Source organism: Oncorhynchus clarkii, chromosome 16 (genome assembly GCF_045791955.1).
Source record: "Oncorhynchus clarkii lewisi isolate Uvic-CL-2024 chromosome 16, UVic_Ocla_1.0, whole genome shotgun sequence".
In the NCBI taxonomy this organism is placed as follows: Eukaryota; Metazoa; Chordata; class Actinopteri; order Salmoniformes; family Salmonidae; genus Oncorhynchus; species Oncorhynchus clarkii.
The window spans coordinates 40,898,022-40,918,239 of record NC_092162.1 but is presented as its reverse complement, the minus strand read 5'-3'; the positions used below and the strand labels follow the sequence as shown (position 1 = coordinate 40,918,239).

At 40.8% G+C, this 20,218-nt stretch overlaps 2 protein-coding genes across 2 annotated transcripts; one reads left to right on the top strand and one right to left on the bottom strand.

The window, feature by feature from the left end:
- Positions 1-907: 907 nt before the first annotated feature.
- On the bottom strand, positions 908-7,085 carry LOC139368475 (V-type proton ATPase subunit S1-like). The gene is made up of 10 exons (XM_071107402.1): positions 6,927-7,085; positions 6,511-6,637; positions 5,505-5,579; positions 4,890-5,083; positions 4,727-4,764; positions 4,493-4,578; positions 4,045-4,289; positions 3,234-3,287; positions 2,493-2,724; positions 908-2,351 (listed from the first exon to the last, which is right to left on the bottom strand). Exons 1-10 carry the CDS (start codon positions 7,049-7,051, stop codon positions 2,136-2,138), a joined length of 1,392 nt encoding a protein of 463 aa, XP_070963503.1. The 5' UTR covers positions 7,052-7,085; the 3' UTR covers positions 908-2,135.
- A 1,156-nt stretch (positions 7,086-8,241) lies between these two features.
- Positions 8,242-20,096, top strand: LOC139368473 (rab GDP dissociation inhibitor alpha). The gene is made up of 11 exons (XM_071107400.1): positions 8,242-8,524; positions 9,420-9,527; positions 9,754-9,853; positions 12,488-12,622; positions 12,768-12,966; positions 13,167-13,298; positions 13,511-13,610; positions 15,418-15,589; positions 15,819-15,963; positions 16,748-16,802; positions 16,925-20,096. Exons 1-11 carry the CDS (start codon positions 8,480-8,482, stop codon positions 17,075-17,077), a joined length of 1,344 nt encoding a protein of 447 aa, XP_070963501.1. The 5' UTR covers positions 8,242-8,479; the 3' UTR covers positions 17,078-20,096.
- The last annotated feature ends 122 nt before the right edge of the window (positions 20,097-20,218 follow it).

Genomic DNA, 20,218 nt, shown 5'->3' with positions numbered 1-20,218 from the left:
GACAAAAACTGGATCCTTCCAGACATGACAGGATGGATGCGCGGTAAATTATGCAAATACTTGGCTGGAAACTTCAGGTTGACGTGAATGGCTACTCTATTCTCCACGAATGAGAATTAACTTGTTTACTTTACTTTTGCAATTTAATAATGTGACCATAATGCAATATTCATGTGATAATTATAATCAAACATATGTTATTTGGAGGCAATGTTTGGACAGTGTGACCAGACAAATACAAAACCTGGTTACACCTGTTTAAGCCAAGTTTGTGGGACATTTTAAACTACCAAAGCAGCCGTTTTTATCTCAATATCAAATCATTTCTAGCTAACAATTAAGTACCTTACTGGGATTGTTTTCAATAAAAATTGTCAAAAAGAAAAAAAATATATATTCTTAGCAAAGAGCAATTTCTCAAGCAAGAATTTTGCTAGGACTGTCTGGGAATGTTCTGAGTGGGAGGGGAAAACTGAAAACTAGCTGTTATTGGCAGAGAGGTTTGGAACTGCATTAACCAATGATGATGATGACATCAAGCAGGCCAAAACTCCATCCCACCAAAACAGGCTGAAATTTCAGGCAGTCTTTTCAAGCACCTCTTACACTAAAAAGGCATGTATTATTTCAGTATTATTCCAACCTCATAGTGGATATATACATAAAAAACAGGAAAAAAACTTTTGACTCTCCTGGGCCTTTTGACTTTACTGATAGTGTTTAAGAGGCACATTTTCTATTCTTCTTAATAAATTACATGAGTTGCTTCAAGATGGCAAAGCATTGGATTTGAGTATACATTTGGTACTATATGTGTAGGGGCATGAGGGTCCCTGATAGTTTTGACATTTCATGTAATTTCAGCATAACTTTACACTTATCAATAATAATAAAAAACAGGCCAGCATTGTTGTGTATTGTTGCATTGTTGTCTTTTTGGAACAAAGTTATACAAAACAATTTGCACAGCATTGTGTGATCTCCAATTCATCCCACTGGCATTCCCAACAGCAATATTTAGGGTAGGGCTTTGTCAATAGCATAAGTCTGCACACATACGTTCAACTTCATTTGTACATGCAATTCTTTCATTATTATTGTTATCTTTTTAAATTACACAGCTGAGAAACTTACAAAGCAAGTGAAATACAACTAAATCAGTCCCACAACATGCTACAATCACATTAATTAAATTGACAACAAAAGCTTCTCTCTGACAATTAGCAGTATAACTTGTACAAACAAACCCCTTAATTGGCACTCATTGAAACATGCGTGATCTGAGAATTTATCAAGGCAAAGGAGAAGTATTGACAGTACATCATGCAGTTTCCTTTGGGCAAGTGCAGATGAAGAGAGGCTATGGAATGTACCGCATTGCAAGATAAAAGGGTAACACAGACATAGAAACACATGGATGGTGTCAGAGGAACACAGGCCGTGTCAGGGGAAGGCCCTAAAAATTGTTCGTCTCCAACTACCCAAGTCATAGACTGTTCTCTCTGCTACAGCACGGCAAGCGTTACCGACGTACCACGTTTGGAACCAACAGCTACCTAGCCTATCTACATTGACCCTTTTTGCACTAACTCATATGACTGATCACATAAGCTGCTGCTAATGTTGACTATCTATCCTGTTGCCTAGTCATTTTATCCCTACCTATATGTACACATTTACTTCATACCCCTGCTTATCTACTCAGTACTGGTACCCAGGTTATCATTACTCGCTGTGTATTTATTCTGTTATTATTTCTCTCTGCATTGTTGGGAAGGGCCCATAAAAAAGCATTTCACTGTTGTTTACGAACAATGTGACGAATACAATGTGATTTGACAAATGCTAAGAGGATGGGAATGCTCAATGCTGACAATCAGAGAACAGGGTGGAGGTGGCTAAAATAAGTAAGTAAGCAAATGACAATAGAACATATCGAATAACTCATGAGCAAATCAATGTGGAGGGAACATAAGTTAGGGGAGTGGAGGGGTTAGCCTGGTTCCAGATCTGTTTGTGTCGTCTTGCCAACTCACATTGTCACATGGTCAATGTCACACGACAATGACCATAGGGGTAGGCAAGACAGCACAAACGGATCTGGGACCGGGCTCAGGGGCGTTCTCTTGTCTTCATTACTCCGACTGAGGCACTGAGATTGAGGGGCCTTTAGGGTCGTCAAAGCGGTCCATGGAGCGTAGCTGCATGATCATGTGCATGCCGTAGGTGAGGATTAGCAGCATCAGCAGAGAGGTGATCAGGCCCATCCAGATCCCTGGTGTGAAGAAGCCAGCACAGTCACTGGCATAGGAGAAATCTGTTGTCCTGTTCAGTATACTGAAGCCTTGGATCTAGATGGGGAATGGGGGGGAATAAGCCAAATGAGTAACAAGGAATTAGAGAGTAAAGACTGAACACTTTTTGTTCAATGAACCCTCTAGAACACTGCATATTGAAAGGCGCTTTCTTTTCCGACATTCATGCATCAGTACCTGGAAGTCAGTGAAGAGAATCCTCCACTGGGTAGCATTCTGAGTGCGGGGCACAAGCAGTGCATTACGGAAGTTGTTGACATTCTGGCAGTGGAAGGAGTACTCTGCGGGGGCGTAGATGCCCCGGCTGCCATTGTAGATGGCTGTATCGGCATTGAATAGCAGTTCCACTGTGTCCAGGGTGAACCAGTTTCGTGCAGACACGGGGTAGCGCCGCTGGCTCATGGAGAAGCTAGAGAAGATGAGACTTGGTGAGGGTCATGCTTTAATTAAGCAATAAGGCCAGAGGTGGTGTGGTATATGGACAATATACCACGGCTAAGGGCTGTTCTTATGCACAACACGACGCAGAGTGCCTGGATACAGCCCGTAGCCGTGGTATATTAGCAATATACCACAAACCTTGAGGTGCCTTATTGCTATTAGAAACTGGCCAATTAGAGCAGTAAAAATAAATGATTTGTCATACCCGTGGTATACAGTCTGATATACCATGGCTTTCAGCCAATCAGCATTCAGGGCTCAAACCCCCCCAGTTATGACACATTTAATGTGTGTAACCTCATGCTTAATATAGGAGTGAGAATGTACAGGAATTCATTGTTTATACATTGGACAGATCGATACATGCAAGAGCAAGGTGGTGTATTTTCATAGGAACTGATGCTCTGCACTTTGGTGTAATTTTTTATAATACTTGTTTTGTGTATTATCGTGATATAACTACATTATAATACTTACATGAGACGGAAGAGATTGTATGTTGGAACAGAACTTCCATAATCAAGGACAAGCCTGAGAAAGACGAGCACACGTTGTATTCAAAACATCCGCCATTATTGCATAGTGTAATAGTAATTATGTCACCAATAAACAAATCCCAATTTATTAAATCAACACACAATTGGGTAATTTGATAGTGCTAAGAGATGTAAAACTTGTACCATAAGACACTAATCAACAGTGGGACTATACTTTGTATAGTACCAGTCAAAAGTTTGGACACCTACTCATTCCTGGGTTTTACTTTATTTGGACTATTTTCTACATTGTAGAATAATAATGAAGAAATCAAAACTATGAAATAACATTTAGTAACCAAAAAAGTGTTCAATCAAAATACATTTTATATTTGAGATTCTTCAAAGTAGCCACCCTTTACCTTGATGACAGCTTTGCACACTCTTGGCATTCTCTCAACCAGCTTCACCTGGAATGCTTTCCCAACAGTCTTGAAGGAGTTCCCATATATGCTGAGCACTTGTTGGCTGGTTTTTCTTTACTCTGCGGTCCAACTCATCCCAAACCATCTCAATTGGGTTGAGATTGGGTGATTGTGGAGACCCGGGTTACTTTATTGGTTAGTACATGATTCCATATGTGTTATTTCATAGTTTTGATGTCTTCCTTATTATTCTACAATGTAGAAAATAGTAAAAATAAAGAAAAAGCCTTGAATGAATAGGTGTGTCCAAACTCTTGACTGGTACAGTAGTACATAACAACAAGTGTCATGTCATAGTAAAAAAAAAAAAAAGAGTATGAAGCTCACCGTGAATTTGTTTCATTACAGAAGGACTCAGCCGTACTCACAGAGCCACCTGGAGCAAAGGTCAATGGACCGAGGTCAATCCATTCCAGGTTATTAAAGCTGACGTTGAGATTCTGGGCCCAGAGCATGATGCAAGGGCCACTAGTAGTGTTAAACATCAAAGGAGGTTTGACCTCATCAACAACCGCCTGCAGCAAGGACCGGCCCATAGAAGACTGGCCAACCATGGATGGCTCCTCAATCACCTAGGGAACAAGAAGGTAAGTAGAACACAATAACATTTTTAAAAAATTAAACTTTATTGATAAGGCGAGTAGAACATAAAAGAACACCACATGACTTTATTTTAAGTCAGGTGAGGGGACAGTAGAAACTACAATGCTGAAAACGTGCTTATACACATCATGTAGATTAGAAGCATATGTTTGATTATTTTAAAGTTACTTACTCGTGAGGGCTTGAGTCCAGTGTAAATAGCAGTGTAGGGAACACCCTGGGCTTTCATGATGCTCAGAACTTTACCAATGACCTCATCTAAGCAGATAGGAAAATGCACCACTCAAACATACTGTATGACACATTGAGTCACAGAAATAAGTAGTTATTGAATACATAAATACCAATATATAAAACAACAACAGGATTTGGACAAGAACAATAAATGGTCAAAACTTCAACTTACCATTGCTACGCAGGACTTCCTTACAGGACAGATAAGCACTGGAACATAAACAAAGAGCATGAATATACAATACATGCTTAAGTTACTGTACAATTGTGAATCAATCAAATAGTATTTTTCCCAAAACACTGGACTCTAGAAACATTTGGTTGAATTGTATTACCCAGTAGAATAGGGCAGTATGATAAGCAGCAGAGTGTTGTCTGATGCATTGAGTCGGAGATGCGCCAGTGTGTCTGGGTCTACGCTGAGTGGGGAGACACCCAGCTTCTCCTGTAGCAGACCTGGGACTGCACTAGCACCAAGCCATGACAGGGCAGGCAGCACCAATGGTGAAGAGGAAGACTGTAATGCAGACTGGGAGAGAGAAAGGTCAAAGTTAGTTATCAACCTACATCTGGGTCTGAATTTATAAAGTGTCTCAAAGTAGCGCTGCTGATGTAGGATTAGACCCCCACTGTCCATGTTATCGTTACTCATTGTGATCTAAAACCTCTCCTCTGAGACCCCCCAGCTGTTCCCTGTATGATCTATTCCAGAGCAAGCACACCTGATTTAGCTTGTCAACTAATCATCAAGCCATTGAATAGGTGAATCAGATGAGCTAGTTCAGGGCTACAACAAAATTGTGAAACGTCTGGGGGTCCCAGAGTAGAGGTTTGAGAACCACTGATCATACATCACCACTCTAACACTGAGATGACACTTTATGAATATGGGCACTGATCATATTAGTATCCCAATACCCAGCCTCACCTCAAAAGGATAGAATACTTACCTCCAGGTTGGGAAAGGCACTCTCATGATTGTTTCCAAAAACGCCCCCATACCTTGTGAAGTCATCTTTGCTCAGCTATGTTAAAAACAAAACGCATATCAACAACGTCAGTGTCACCTGCTTCAGAGTTTGAGATTCATTAAAAACAGTACAATATAAAAAGCTAAAACCCTTTAGCATAGTATCATTATTACTACATATCTAAAAACGGGTGGTCTGAGAATGGGAAGTAGTAAAGGGGAAGTGGTGCTGTGGCGCATTGTCACACCAGAATGAGAAACACCAGGCCAGGGCATCACGGGCTTCATTGCATTTCCATACAGGATTCACCCGTGTTTTACCCAAAAGGCACAGACTTTTCTGTTTCCATCTACTTGGGCTGGCACCCGTGCTCACGGGGCCATGGCTCCGGCAGACCTGCTCTCACTTCGGGCCAAAGACTGTCCCCTGGTACTTTTCAGCTGACATTTACATAACAATAGCTAACTCTGAACAATAGCTAACTGAACTCTTCACAAGTCCTCACAGTCAGCCCTAGCTATGGAAACAATTTCCCTAGTATACACTAGTGTCTACCTCTATCACTCCAGTGTCCCTGCAGATTGTAAATATGCTACTGGAATGTACTGACCCCGTATATAGTACGCTTACTTTCTCATGTTCTTCTTATTTCTATTTATCGTGTGTCTTTGTTCTACCTTATGTTATGTGTAGTATTATATTGTTATTGATTACTGCATTGTTGGGTTTAGAGCTAACAAGAAAGGCATTTCACTGTACTTGTACATGTGACATTAAAACAACTCATTACAGTTGAAAAGCATACTGCACTTTAGCTGGCCTAGCTCTGCACTACTGTTCTCTAAAGCAGGAGTACAGTAGGTTATTGAAATTTGACATTACATACTAACACGGGCATTGATCAGGCTTCAAATGGTATTTGCCAAGTAGTAGACCCTTTTTCATGGTACAACTGAATACAATTATGATTTATCTCAGGCCTGACCTTGTCCTGTAGGAAGAGAAGCACGTTGTGTGGGGCAGACCCCAGAGCAGAATTTAGGTAGGACACCAGCTGGTCATTAGATATTATGTGACCAGCAGCTGGAGATGCCATGGGTGGCAAGGTGTACCTGGAAATATTAACAAAATAGTTTTATATCAATAGAATAACAAGACATCTAACTACTACAGTTGGACATAAATCAACAACTAACATCGCAATGATTAGAAATACCTAATAAAGATCCAATTTTTTTAGAAAGGATAAATGCATTTACCCTGATAACGTTATACGTCTTATAAAACTTAATATAGCTACAAGGCTAGCTAGCAATCCAGCTGGAATGGTTAGTTTAGCATGCTAGCTAAACTAGCAGTGTTTAAAATACCTTCGCTTTCAAACTAATAATACATATTTACCCTTCACTGGACCACATTACAAGTGGTACTTGACTGCTGCAATGTCCAGTAGATAACAGGGCAAATAAAAGAGCAATAAAGGCCATGATAGTACGCAATTTACTTGACGACTCAGATCCTGCCATGGTAGGTTTTCTTTTCCGTAAAGTCCAAGTCACGTGGGGTAAATCAGCTGACTGTCATGGGAGTCAATGGTACACTTCATTCTCGCGCAGCCTGCCCTGACCCATCTTTTCACAAAGACCACATTGAGCTTTGATCAATTATTTACAGCGAATGGGAAATAATAACTCAATTCAATCTTAACCGTTTTCGGGGCCAAGCAATGTCACAAGTTGCAATATGCAAATACATTTGTTTTTACCAATAAAGCCTGATTTCTTATGGCAATTTATTTAGCACCACAATTCGATAAAGATCTGTAACATTATAGAATCTCATTAGGTTATGGTTAGTTTATTTAAGTCGTAGCAGATGTTTAGGCCTGTGATTGTATCAACTGTCTATCTGTGAACACCTGACAAAGTAATTGCAAGACTGTTTATGCCTAATCTCAGAATATTGGTGAATATGATATGGGACTTTCAAAGTTAAACGGGCGCTATATTGTCCGAGAAACCTTTTGCGCTCTCCGTGGTCCTGAAACTTGAACCTGAGTGGCCTGTCAGAACGGGTTAAACGTTCCAACAATTAACCTGGCATCGGTCCATGGTGCAGATATGGGTGACAGCTATCGTGCGCATGTTTCCGGCCTTCATTTTCGGTCCATACAATGGAATCGGCCATATAGTAGGCTATACATACATAGGCTAGGCAGTTGGACGTTTTCAGGCGTGTCTAATCTTGAGGATATAGTCTATAGGGCTAAAATGAATGGCTTTTATATGCCACCCAAATCAGGTTGATGAACGATTAATAGGCTACACAAAGTAGGCAACACAATGCCTAAATAAGCAAGATGAATGTTATGTAACATTTCGCACAGCTGATGTTATACACAGGCTAAATACATAACTATTTTCATAGTCTATCTGAGCTTTTTCATAACAGCAGTGTTGGCGGAGGAATACCAGTGCATCCGCAATTGCTGCACTACTTCAATGAAAAAAGGACTGAATGGGGAAATAAAAATTAAAAGTCTAATCAGTCAATAGAATATAATTGAAAAATGTTAAACCTCCGGGAACATCATAGCATATTTATGAATACGCAAGCCTTTAATAGCATAAGTATTTAATCTTGAGGGTAGTGTGAGGAACAGACGCAAGGGATGTGCACTACTTTCCGACGCGAAGGTATCGTTGCTGTTCCACAGAGTTCCACGGTTAGGGCCATTTTTGGTAGTTCTCGCCGGTGACAGTGTGTGGACCAGATTCCACTTATCAATTAAAACTGTTTATAAATAAATAAATACAAACTTAAAACGGCATACACTTGCCCAAAAGAAACGGAGATAAATTGCGTTCGTTCTTCCACTGGGTTTCTTTTCCTGTCAATTTCCCTGAAATTTCACAAGGCAAAAGAGGGCGAGACAGGAGAGACGGTGATACAACATGGATGAGGAATATGACGTGATCGTTTTGGGAACCGGACTCACAGTAAGTGCTTCATATTAGGGCTTGGCTTGGTGATGTTGCATACTAAACTTAACATTTCTGAAGTTTGCCTATGTTCCCTTATTCATCCAATAATGCAATGGATCAGAGCAACTGCGTCCATGGCTGACTTTAAGGAAATGTGATGATAAATAGCCTATCTGCACAAAAGCTGATACGATATCTTTCAATAATAAATACAACGATATAGCTAGGCTATTTATTTGGATACATTTGTGTTGTCAATGCATTCTTCATTCGTGCAGCATCTTTAGGCGTAACCCCTGTGTGATGGTGTAGTGGGCCTTCATTGAACAGTATTTGAGCAGGCCTGAGAACGGGTTTAATTAATAAAACCTCTCGGAAGAACTGTATAATGTGTCGCCTGTTATCGCACAATGTGTACCGACTTTACAATGACAAAGCCGACATCTTACGATGGATGTACAATGTCATATTTTTTTTTTTTTTTTTTTTTTTTAGACAAGTTAATGATGAGTGAATATGAACAATATAATATCCAGTACATATGCAAAGAGTGCACAAGTTGATTTTCTTTATTTACATTACAATCATTTGTTTTTATGAGTAGGATTATTAGTATTATTCTTATGGATGAGACATCTGCTCACGTGTGCACACATCTTGTCCCTCCCTCCTACACCCCTCCTTTATCTAACTACTTCCTCTGTCTCTCTCTCTCTCTCTCTCTCTCTCTCACACACACACACACACACACACACACACACACACACACACACACACACACACACACACACACACACACACACACATTCTTTCTCCCTCTTTCTATCTCTCTCTCTCACACACAAACACACACACACACACACACAATTGCTTTTCCAATATGACTGTTTTGATTTTCATTTTGTTTAAGGAATGCATCCTCTCTGGGATCATGTCTGTGAATGGAAAGAAAGTGCTGCACATGGACAGGAACCCCTACTATGGAGGTGAAAGCTCCTCCATCACCCCTCTGGAAGAGGTAAGGGCAGGGAACATTGTGGATCTAATGGTCATCACTTTATGTGTCAATATCTATTCAAATATTCAATCATATTTCATGTATTCCAATGTTTCACCAAACCCTCCATGGTCTATGTCAAATACTTTACTTTTATTTCTGCTCCCAGGTTAATAGTTTGCAATTTGTTAGAAAAATAATAGTCTTCATTGATGTTTTCACTCAAGCATATATTTTCCTTCCATAGCTGTACAAGCGCTTTGAGCTGCCTGACAGCCCTCCAGAGTCTATGGGTCGTGGAAGAGACTGGAATGTGGACCTCATCCCCAAATTTCTAATGGCCAATGGTCAGTTTTGGGATTTGTTTTTAGTTTACACATGAGAGAGAGAGATACCATTTAAACCATTAAATTCATGAATATTACCATTAGCAAAACCAACCAGTACACCAACAGCCTCAATCATGACTCCTGTTGCTCACTACAAGGCAGGGATCATCAACTAGATTCAGGCTTGGGGGCAATATTTTTCTTCAGAGGATAGTTAGGGGGCCAGCCTTTGGAACAGATTTCCAAAATTAAAGTCACTTGGAGCTGATTTGATGGTGTTTTGAGAGTCTTTCATGTCCAACAATAATATAAACAAATTATATATATATATATACGCCAAAGTTATATATATCAGTCAAAAGTTTGGACACACCTACTCATTCAAGGGTTTCTCTTTATTTTTACTATTTTCTACATTGTAGAATAATATTGAAGACATCAAAACTATGAAATAACACATATGTACATCATGTAGTAACCAAAAAAGTGTTAAACAAATCAAAATGTATTTTATATTTGAGATTCTTCAAATAGCCACCCTTTGCATTGATGACAGGTTTGCACACTCTTGGCATTCTCTCAACCAGCTTCACCTGGAATGTTCCCACATATGCTGAACACTTGTTGGATGCTTTTCCGGGTGACTGTGGAGGCCAGATCAACTGATGCAGCACTCCCTCACTCTCCTTCTTGGTCAAATAGCCCTTACACAGCCAGGAGGTGTGTTTTGGGTCATTGTCCCATTGAAAAACAAATGATAGTCCCATTAAGAGCAAACCAGATGGGATGCATATCACTGCAGAATGCTGTGGTAGCCATGCTGGTTAAGTGTGTCTTGAATTTTAAATAAATCACTGACAGTGTCACCACCAAAGCATCACACATCCTCCTCCATGCTTCACGGTGGGAACCACACATGCAGAGATCCTCTGTTCACCTACTCTGGGTCTCACAACGATACGATGGTTGGAACCGCCGGGAGGCTGGCATCTAGTCAGAATTCTTCTGTCCTGTGTCTGTGTTCTTTTGTCCATCTTAATATTTTCTTTTTAGTGGCCAGTCTGAGATATGGCATTTACTTTGCAACTCTGCCTAGAAGGCCAGCATCCCGGAGTCACCTCTTCACTATTGACGTTGAGACTGGTGTTTTGCGGGTACTATTTAACGAAGCTGCCAGTTGAGGACTTGTGAGGCGTCTGTTTCTCAAACTAGATACTCTAATGTCCTCTTGCTCAGTTGTGCACAGGGGCCTCCCACTTCTCTTTCTATTCTGGTTAGAACCAGTTTGTGTTGTTCTGTGAAGGGAGTAGTACACAGTGTTGTACAAGATCTTCAGTTTCTTGGCAATTTCTTGCATGGATTAGACTTAATTTCTCAGTACATGAATAGACTGACGAGTTTCAGAAGAAAGTACTTTGTTTCTGGTCAATTTGAGCCTGTAATCGAACCCACAAATGCTGATGCTCCAGATACTCAACTAGTCTAAAAACGGCTAGTTTTATTGCTTCTTTAATCGGAAACAACAGTTTTCAGCTGTGCTATCATAATTGCAAAAGGGTTTTCTAATGATCATTTAACCTTTTAAAATGATAAACTTGGATTAGCTAACACAACATGCCATTGGAACACAGGAGTGATGGTTGCTGATAATGGGCCTTTGTACGCCTATGTAGATATTCCATTAAAAATCAGCCGTTACCAGCTACAATAGTCATTTACAACATTAACAATGTCTACACTGTATTTCTGATCAATTTGATGTTATTTTAATGGACAAAAAGTGTACTTTTCTTTCAAAAACAAGGACATTTCTAAGTGACCCCAAACTTTTGAACGGTAGTGTGTATATATATATATATGCACATTATATATATATTTATTTAATTTTTTCTTCTCAGAAAACTTTGGGGCCAAATCAAAATCACCCGCCAGTTGGGGAACCCTGTTACAGGGTGACCAGACGTCCCCAATTTCTGGGGATAGTCCCCAGATTTTGGTGTCCTCTCCCTGGCTAGAGCTGTGTCTGGAAATGTCCCAGATTAGCCCTCAGAATAACACAACTCTGAAGTTATATTGAGGCTGATTTTTCAATAATCAAAAGGTGTATCCATTCAGGCATGCATGTGAAAAATGTTGCCTGTCCCTGCAACAAACGTTTTTGCTCCTGCAGCTTTGCCTTGGACCTCATGAGAATATTTGATAAGTGATACATTGTAACCATCACATGGACAACCATGGTCATGGCAACAAAAAAAAGAAGCAAAGGCTACCAAACTTGGATCATTCTAAAATTACTAGATAGGCTAAGATTAAGGAAACTGTCGAGGGATAATCCATTTCTGTGTTATAATTAATAAAACAATTTGAAAGGCCTATAGCGAAAAGTGATAGTCAAATATAGTTCCATTCAAACCCCAAAATTGTTCTGCTTAGCCCCCCCCCCCCCTAATTTCCATATATGGTCACCTTAGCTACTAGCCTTAGCTACTAGCCTTACTCACCATACCCATATGCAGACCGTCACCACATCATAGGGATAAGACGGGAGATGTCAATCTTCCTCTCCATCGTGCCTGTTGATGAAACACGGTGAAATCTTGGAGTAATTAAATGAAGACCACCCTTTCTTGTTTGTGAATCCAATAAAAACAGGTCAGCTTGTGAAGATGCTGCTATACACCGAGGTGACAAGATACCTGGACTTCAAAGTAGTGGAGGGTAGTTTTGTGTACAAGGGAGGAAAAATCTACAAAGTGCCCTCAACTGAGACTGAGGCACTAGCTTCAAGTAAGTTTCAATGTGCTATAGATTGTGATGTGTGTTCACCATATGTACTACAAAATCTGATATATTAGATTTGTGATCTTTAATTTGTATTGTTCTGCTTTGTACAGTATAGTATATTATGTCTTTGTCTTCACTACTTGTCCAGATCTTATGGGTATGTTTGAGAAGAGAAGGTTCCGGAAATTCTTAGTGTTTGTGGCTAACTTTGACGAGAACGACCCTAAGACCTTCGAGGGCGTCGACCCCAAAGTCACCACCATGAAAGATGTGTACAAGAAGTTTGACCTTGGTCAGGATGTCATCGACTTCACTGGCCACGCCCTGGCCCTCTACAGGACAGACGAGTAAAGAGCACTTAAATCTATTACTAATCACTAATCTCCTAATAAGATGAGGCACTATCATCCCTATCAGGAAGTAAACTGACATTCCAATTCAACATTTATGCAATGGAATTTCAGTTTACTTCTTGAATTGAAACGGAATTGACCCCAACCCTGACTCTTATTGATCATGTGGCTCTCTCTCTATCCCCCAACTCTAGCTACCTTGATGTGCCCTGTTTGGAGACCATCAACCGCATCAAGCTGTACAGTGAATCCCTGGCCCGATATGGGAAGAGCCCCTACCTGTACCCCCTCTATGGCCTCGGGGAGCTGCCTCAAGGATTCGCCAGGTCTGTGTATAAAATGTGTAATCCCTAAATCCTTATGGCCTGTCTTTAGTTTGACAAAGCTCTTCATGTTGAATTCTGATACCTCTGTCACAGGATAAAATGATCTAGCTGACTAAATTGTAAATGTAAAATGTCTTCAATGGTGTAGAGTATTTTTGCCATATTTGATAATATAGTATAAATCATAGTCTCTCTCTCTCATACATTTTTAGGTTAAGTGCAATTTATGGAGGAACCTACATGCTCAACAAACCAGTGGAGGAGATAGTAATGGAGGATGGCCATGTGGTGGGAGTGAAGTCTGAGGGAGAGGTAAAATCGCAATTGAATCTGTTTTATAAAATGACAATCTCTTGACTATATAGTAAAGTGGTCAAGACTGTTGATAATACACTGAGGGAAACATATACAATTGGTAGAAGAGGGAAAATACATGATGTGAATACAGTGCCTTGCGAAAGTATTCGGCCCCCTTGAACTTTGCGACCTTTTGCCACATTTCAGGCTTCAAACATAAAGATATAAAACTGTATTTTTTTGTGAAGAATCAACAACAAGTGGGACACAATCATGAAGTGGAACGACATTTATTGGATATTTCAAACTATTTTAACAAATCAAAAACTGAAAAATTGGGCGTGCAAAATTATTCAGCCCCCTTAAGTTAATACTTTGTAGCGCCACCTTTTGCTGCGATTACAGCTGTAAGTCGCTTGGGGTATGTCTCTATCAGTTTTGCACATCTAGAGACTGAATTTTTTTCCCATTCCTCCTTGCAAAACAGCTCGAGCTCAGTGAGGTTGGATGGAGAGCATTTGTGAACAGCAGTTTTCAGGTCTTTCCACAGATTCTCGATTGGATTCAGGTCTGGACTTTGACTTGGCCATTCTAACACCTGGATATGTTTATTTTTGAACCATTCCATTGTAGATTTTGCTTTATGTTTTGGATCATTGTCTTGTTGGAAGACAAATCTCCGTCCCAGTCTCAGGTCTTTTGCAGACTCCATCAGGTTTTCTTCCAGAATGGTCCTGTATTTGGCTCTATCCATCTTCCCATCAATTTTAGCCATCTTCCCTGTCCCTGCTGAAGAAAAGCAGGCCCAAACCATGATGCTGCCACCACCATGTTTGACAGTGGGGATGGTGTGTTCAGGGTGATGAGCTGTGTTGCTTTTACGCTAAACATAACGTTTTGCATTGTTGCCAAAAAGTTCAATTTTGGTTTCATCTGACCAGAGCACCTTCTTCCACATGTTTGGTGTGTCTCCCAGGTGGCTTGTGGCAAACTTTAAACAACACTTTTTATGGATATCTTTAAGAAATGTCTTTCTTCTTGCCACTCTTCCATAAAGGCCAGATTTGTGCAATATACGACTGATTGTTGTCCTATGGACAGAGTCTCCCACCTCAGCTGTAGATCTCTGCAGTTCATCCAAAGTGATCATGGGCCTCTTGGCTGCATCTCTGATCAGTCTTCTCCTTGTATGAGCTGAAAGTTTAGAGGGACGGCCAGGTCTTGGTAGATTTGCAGTGGTCTGATACTCCTTCCATTTCAATATTATCGCTTGCACAGTGCTCCTTGGGATGTTTAAAGCTTGGGAAATCTTTTTGTATCCAAATCCGGCTTTAAACTTCTTCACAACAGTATATCGGACCTGCCTGGTGTGTTCCTTGTTCTTCATGATGCTCTCTGCGCTTTTAACGGACCTCTGAGACTATCACAGTGCAGGTGCATTTATACGGAGACTTGATTACACACAGGTGGATTGTATTTATCATCATTAGTCATTTAGGTCAACATTGGATCATTCAGAGATCCTCACTGAACTTCTGGAGAGAGTTTGCTGCACTGAAAGTAAAGGGGCTGAATAATTTTGCACGCCCAATTTTCCGTTTTTGATTTGTTAAAACAGTTTGAAATATCCAATAAATGTCGTTCCACTTCATGATTGTGTCCCACTTGTTGTTGATTCTTCACAAAAAAATACAGTTTTATATCTTTATGTTTGAAGCCTGAAATGTGGCAAAAGGTCGCAAAGTTCAAGGGGGCCGAATACTTTCGCAAGGCACTGTATATTAGATTGACATTGTCTTCTATATTGTCCCTCCCCTGTCAGGTGGCTCGGTGCAAACAGCTGATCTGTGACCCCAGCTACATCCAGGACCGAGTGCGTAAGGCAGGTCAGGTGATCAGGGTCATCTGTATCCTCAGCCACCCCATCAAGAACACCAACGACGCCAACTCCTGTCAGATCATCATCCCTCAGAACCAGGTCAACCGCAAGTCAGGTGAGGAGTGGACCAAGTACAGGTTTACTAAGATGGGATGTTTCTGACTTCCTTTTGTCATGATGTAGAGATTTTCCCCTCTAACAGTAAGTCTACCTCACAGAGACGATAATAAAAGCAGTTTTTGTAGAGGGGGAAAAATAGAGGAAAAGAGAGTTGGAGAGAGGAATGTCCAATTGTAAAATCTGAATTGAATACTCAATGTTCTAACTTGTGTTCTCTCCTCCAGACATCTACGTGTGTATGATCTCCTACGCCCACAACGTGGCGGCCCAGGGAAAGTACATCGCCATCGTCAGCACCACCGTGGAGACCAGTGAACCTGAGACTGAGATAGAACCTGCTCTGGAGCTGCTGGAGCCCATTGACCAGAAGTACGTTTATTCTCCCTCTTCTTCTACCCTTCACCCTCTTCTTCTACCCTTCTCCCTCCTCTTCTACCCTTCTCCCTCTTCTTCTACTCTTCTCCCTCCTCTTCTACTCTTCTCCCTCCTCTTCTACTCTTCTCCCTCCTCTTCTACTCTTCTCCCTCCTCTTCTACCCTTCTCCCTCCTCTTCTACCCTTCTCCCTCTTCTTCTACCCTTCTCCCTCCTCTTATACCCTTCTCCCTCTTCTTCTACTCTTCTCCCTCTTCTTCTACTCTTCTCCCTCTTCTTCTACTCTTCTCCCTCTTCTTCTACTCTTCTCCCTCTTCTACTCTTCTCCCTCCTCTTCTACTCTTCTCCCTCCTCTTCTACTCTTCTCCCTCCTCTTCTACTCTTCTCCCTCATCTTCTACCCTTCTCCTTCTTCTTCTACTCTTCTCCCTCTTCTTCTACTCTTCTCCGTCTTATTCTACCCTTCTCCCTCTCCTCTTACTCTTCTCCCTCTTCTACCCTTCTCCATCTTCTTCTACCCTTCTCCCTCTTCTTCTACTCTTCTCCCTCTTCTTCTACTCTTCTCCCTCTTCTTCTAATCTTCTCCCTCTTCTTCTACGGTTCTCCCTCTTCTTCTACTCTTCTCCCTCTTCTTCTACTCTTCTCCCTCTTCTCCGATTGTCTTGTATTGTCCAAAACTGTCTCAGCTCGTACAATGTGTGCTATCACAAATTAATGAAATGAATAGCAGTAAGGACGTTTTTGTGAAATAATAACTGATGTCTCCCCTCTTTATCTGCAGGTTTGTGTCCCTCAGTGACCTCTATGAGCCCACAGATGACGGTACTGAGAGCCAGGTGAGTCAAACACATCTAGATATACACTACCTTCTATATTTCTACACGACTATTTATGAGACATGTTTTAGGACAAGGCATTGGAGTGAAAGAAACCCTGTGGGATTTTGTGTCTCATTCAGATATTCGCCTCGTCAGCCTACGACGCCACCACTCACTTCGAGACCACCTGCAACGACATCAAGGACATCTACAAGCGTATGACAGGCAGCGACTTTGACTTTGAGAACATGAAGCGCAAACAGAACGATGTGTTTGGGGAGGATGAGCAATGAGGAGGGAGGAGCATCAGGGAAAGGGAGAGGCGGAGAGAGGAGTGAGAAGCTGTTTTTAAATAGAAAAGAGGCCATATCATAGAGGGTAGGACGGTACAAAGATAGGGCTAGGGTACTGTAGGGGTAGTGTATTAAGCTGGGTACTGTATTTGGGAGATAGTGGGGGAGTCTGAATAAGTGAAGGTTCTAGGTAGTGGGTGGTGATGGATCTAGGGAGTTCTAGGAGGTTCTAGGTTCCGTGTGTGTGGTTCTGACTCCTTTTGCTCATGTCCCTCCCTTTCCTGAGGTCTCCGTACTCAAACACATTTGAAACACTCACACACATCGTTCCAAGACTCACATTCCCTATATCTATCACTGAAATGCAGGGTTGATATGGTCTTTCATTCCATTTTTGATTATCTATAAACTACATGTCTAAACTATTATCATTAAAGGTAGACTGATTCATTGTTGTGGCAATTTCAAAGTATTCTTCTCATATCAAGGTCAATGAATTTTGATGTAAAATGAATGAATGACTAACTGTAGAAAATTTGAAGTGGAAACTGTTTTTGAAAAGACAGTTTGGTCATAAATAGTGATTTGCCTCTGCTCTGGATGTGTCACCTCTAATCGACATGCATGCATATTTTACACATAGTAGGATTGTACATAGAACATGATGACACAGCAGCGTTCTGAAGGCTGGGCCATTCTCACACTGATCATTCCATCCTGTCAACCCTGCTTTCACTCTCGTCTAACTTACTGGTCTGTTACCCATCTTACTTATTTACATAGATTGCTCCTTTTTCAGCAACTATCTCTCTCGGTCAGACAAAATATTTAAAAATGAAAAGTTATTGATATATCAATGGGCTGTTCTGTCAAACTGATAGTGCTCACTTTGCAGTGCTGTTGTGTTCCCTGCACTAGCAGACAAGCGAACCGGTGGCTAACTGTTCTGTTGTCCCCAAAACCACGTTTTGTTTCTCTTGTCTGTTGTGTGATGTCCAAGATACAGTTTTGAACGGTTTACGTTTGCATTTACACCATTATGAGTTTTATTTCGTAATATTTGGTGCACATTTTCACTTGCTGAAGTTATGAAGTTTACTGAATTTGAAACGGAAACATGGACGGATACTCCGAAGTGGACTTTGAGGTCAAACACTGAAAAAAGGTCAATTGTGGTGCAGAAAAGCGAGAGAGATTTAACTGTGAGGGTCTGTCCGGAGGTTAGGCATGTTGGTGAGGCTTTATGAGTAAGTATGGAAGAGTTTGTCATGGAATGAAAGCGTTTTAATCAAAAAAGGGAGGTCCGATCAGATCACGACACGTTGAGATGCGAGGAAGGTGATAAGAACCAATGTAGCTCGGGAATGTCGCAGACTTGAGATCAGGAAAGTGTCACTTTTGTGTTAAAGACGGCAGACTGAACTCTCGGCTTGTCGTGAAAGGAAGCACCAGATCATGTTATGATCAAACTAACCCTTGTTGTGTCACACAGAGAGACTAATTCCTTTTGAACTCCTGCCAGGCAACCTTACAGTAGCTAGTGGAGGGAAAAACTGACACTCCCAAAATGTTAAACACTTAACAGGATGCAGTATTACAAAACGTCCTGAGGCCATGGTATAAAGTGCCTCCCCAGAGTATGAACCAATATGCTTTTACTTGGTTTTAGCCTTAATTTGGGGTCTTATTCAATATGTTCGGGTTCTCTAAAAATGCGATAATTTCATTCTATTTAGAAACAATGTAATCTGCCGATTATTCCTGTCCTTCGAGCGATAATTGATGTCAGTTGATTGACTTGATGCAGCAAATGTCCTGTGTATTTCATGACTGCTAACTGTGCACATTGTATTTCCACTAACTACTACCCACACATTATTACATAGAGATAGAATCTTTAGAATTCCAGTCAATCTATTCACATGGTCTAATAACTCCAGTGGTTCTGTGGACTTGGCTGTGCTCCTATGTCAGTCTCCCCCCATTGTAGCTTCCCTTAACCGCCATTCTGTCTGATCCTTTGGAGTTAGCGGTGTTTTTCTTCATCTATGTTTCCATGTGTGACATTGTTTTGAGGTGTGGATCAGCGGCGTGGTTACTTATTTACAGTACAGTACATATCAAATGTTGGGCGGCAAACCTTACCCTTCAAACATGATGACAGTAACACGGTGGAAGCTAGTGTGAACGATTGCCTCTCCCTTCCTGTCGTCCCTCCATAACTATATCTCTAAACGACGCAGTTATCACAAGTTCGGGGTGGCTTTATGTGTCTTATTATTATAATGGTCTTTTTTATTTATTTCATTTCACTTATTCAACGTGTTCTTGTGGTGGAAGGTTTAAGTGAAACGCTGACTCTGCTTCTCTGCTATTCATTTGTTATATTATCATAACGGAACTGATCTGAGAGGGATGCATATGTGCAGATGTCATTGTTTTTGCTTTGTTGTTGTTTACTGTGTCACGTTTCACCCGATTTAGTGGTTATTATTAGTGTTACGTGGGTTAAGCATTATTAACAGGTCTTATAACAGGTTGGGATGGATAACGGTAGGACGATAGCAACAGTCTCTGGCCCTCGATCATAGGGTCCATTTCACGCTTTTAACCTTTCAGACACATGTCTGCAGACTGTGCACAGTTTACACTGTGTGAATTTCATTCTGGAATCATGTTATCTTGGTGATTACTGGAATAGTGTTAAGTTTACTCTGCAAGCCTATCTAGTTATATTTGAACCTTTTTCCCCTTCCTCACCACCAGATGTTGTCTTCTCTTGTTTTTATTTTATTTAAACAAACGCCTACAATGTGGTTGTACTGTATTAATTTAAGAGTTTTTGCCTTTGACAAATGTTATATCGATGATGTCCCTTGACATTGACGAAAACATCGGTCAGTCTGAGTAGCAGACAACTTTACAGTCCTTTGTTTGATCACTAGTATGTGAACAATGCCTAATAATGTATTGTGTAACAAACAAATAAAATGAAACTATGAACGAAATGACAGAAAAATAATAATAAAAGCACATGGCAAAAGCTGAAAAGTCTAATCCAAAGTGTCTGTGTTTCAACAGAAGTAAAGGATTTTGTGTAAAACTACTCCGATAACACCACGACGAGTTCCATAGACAATT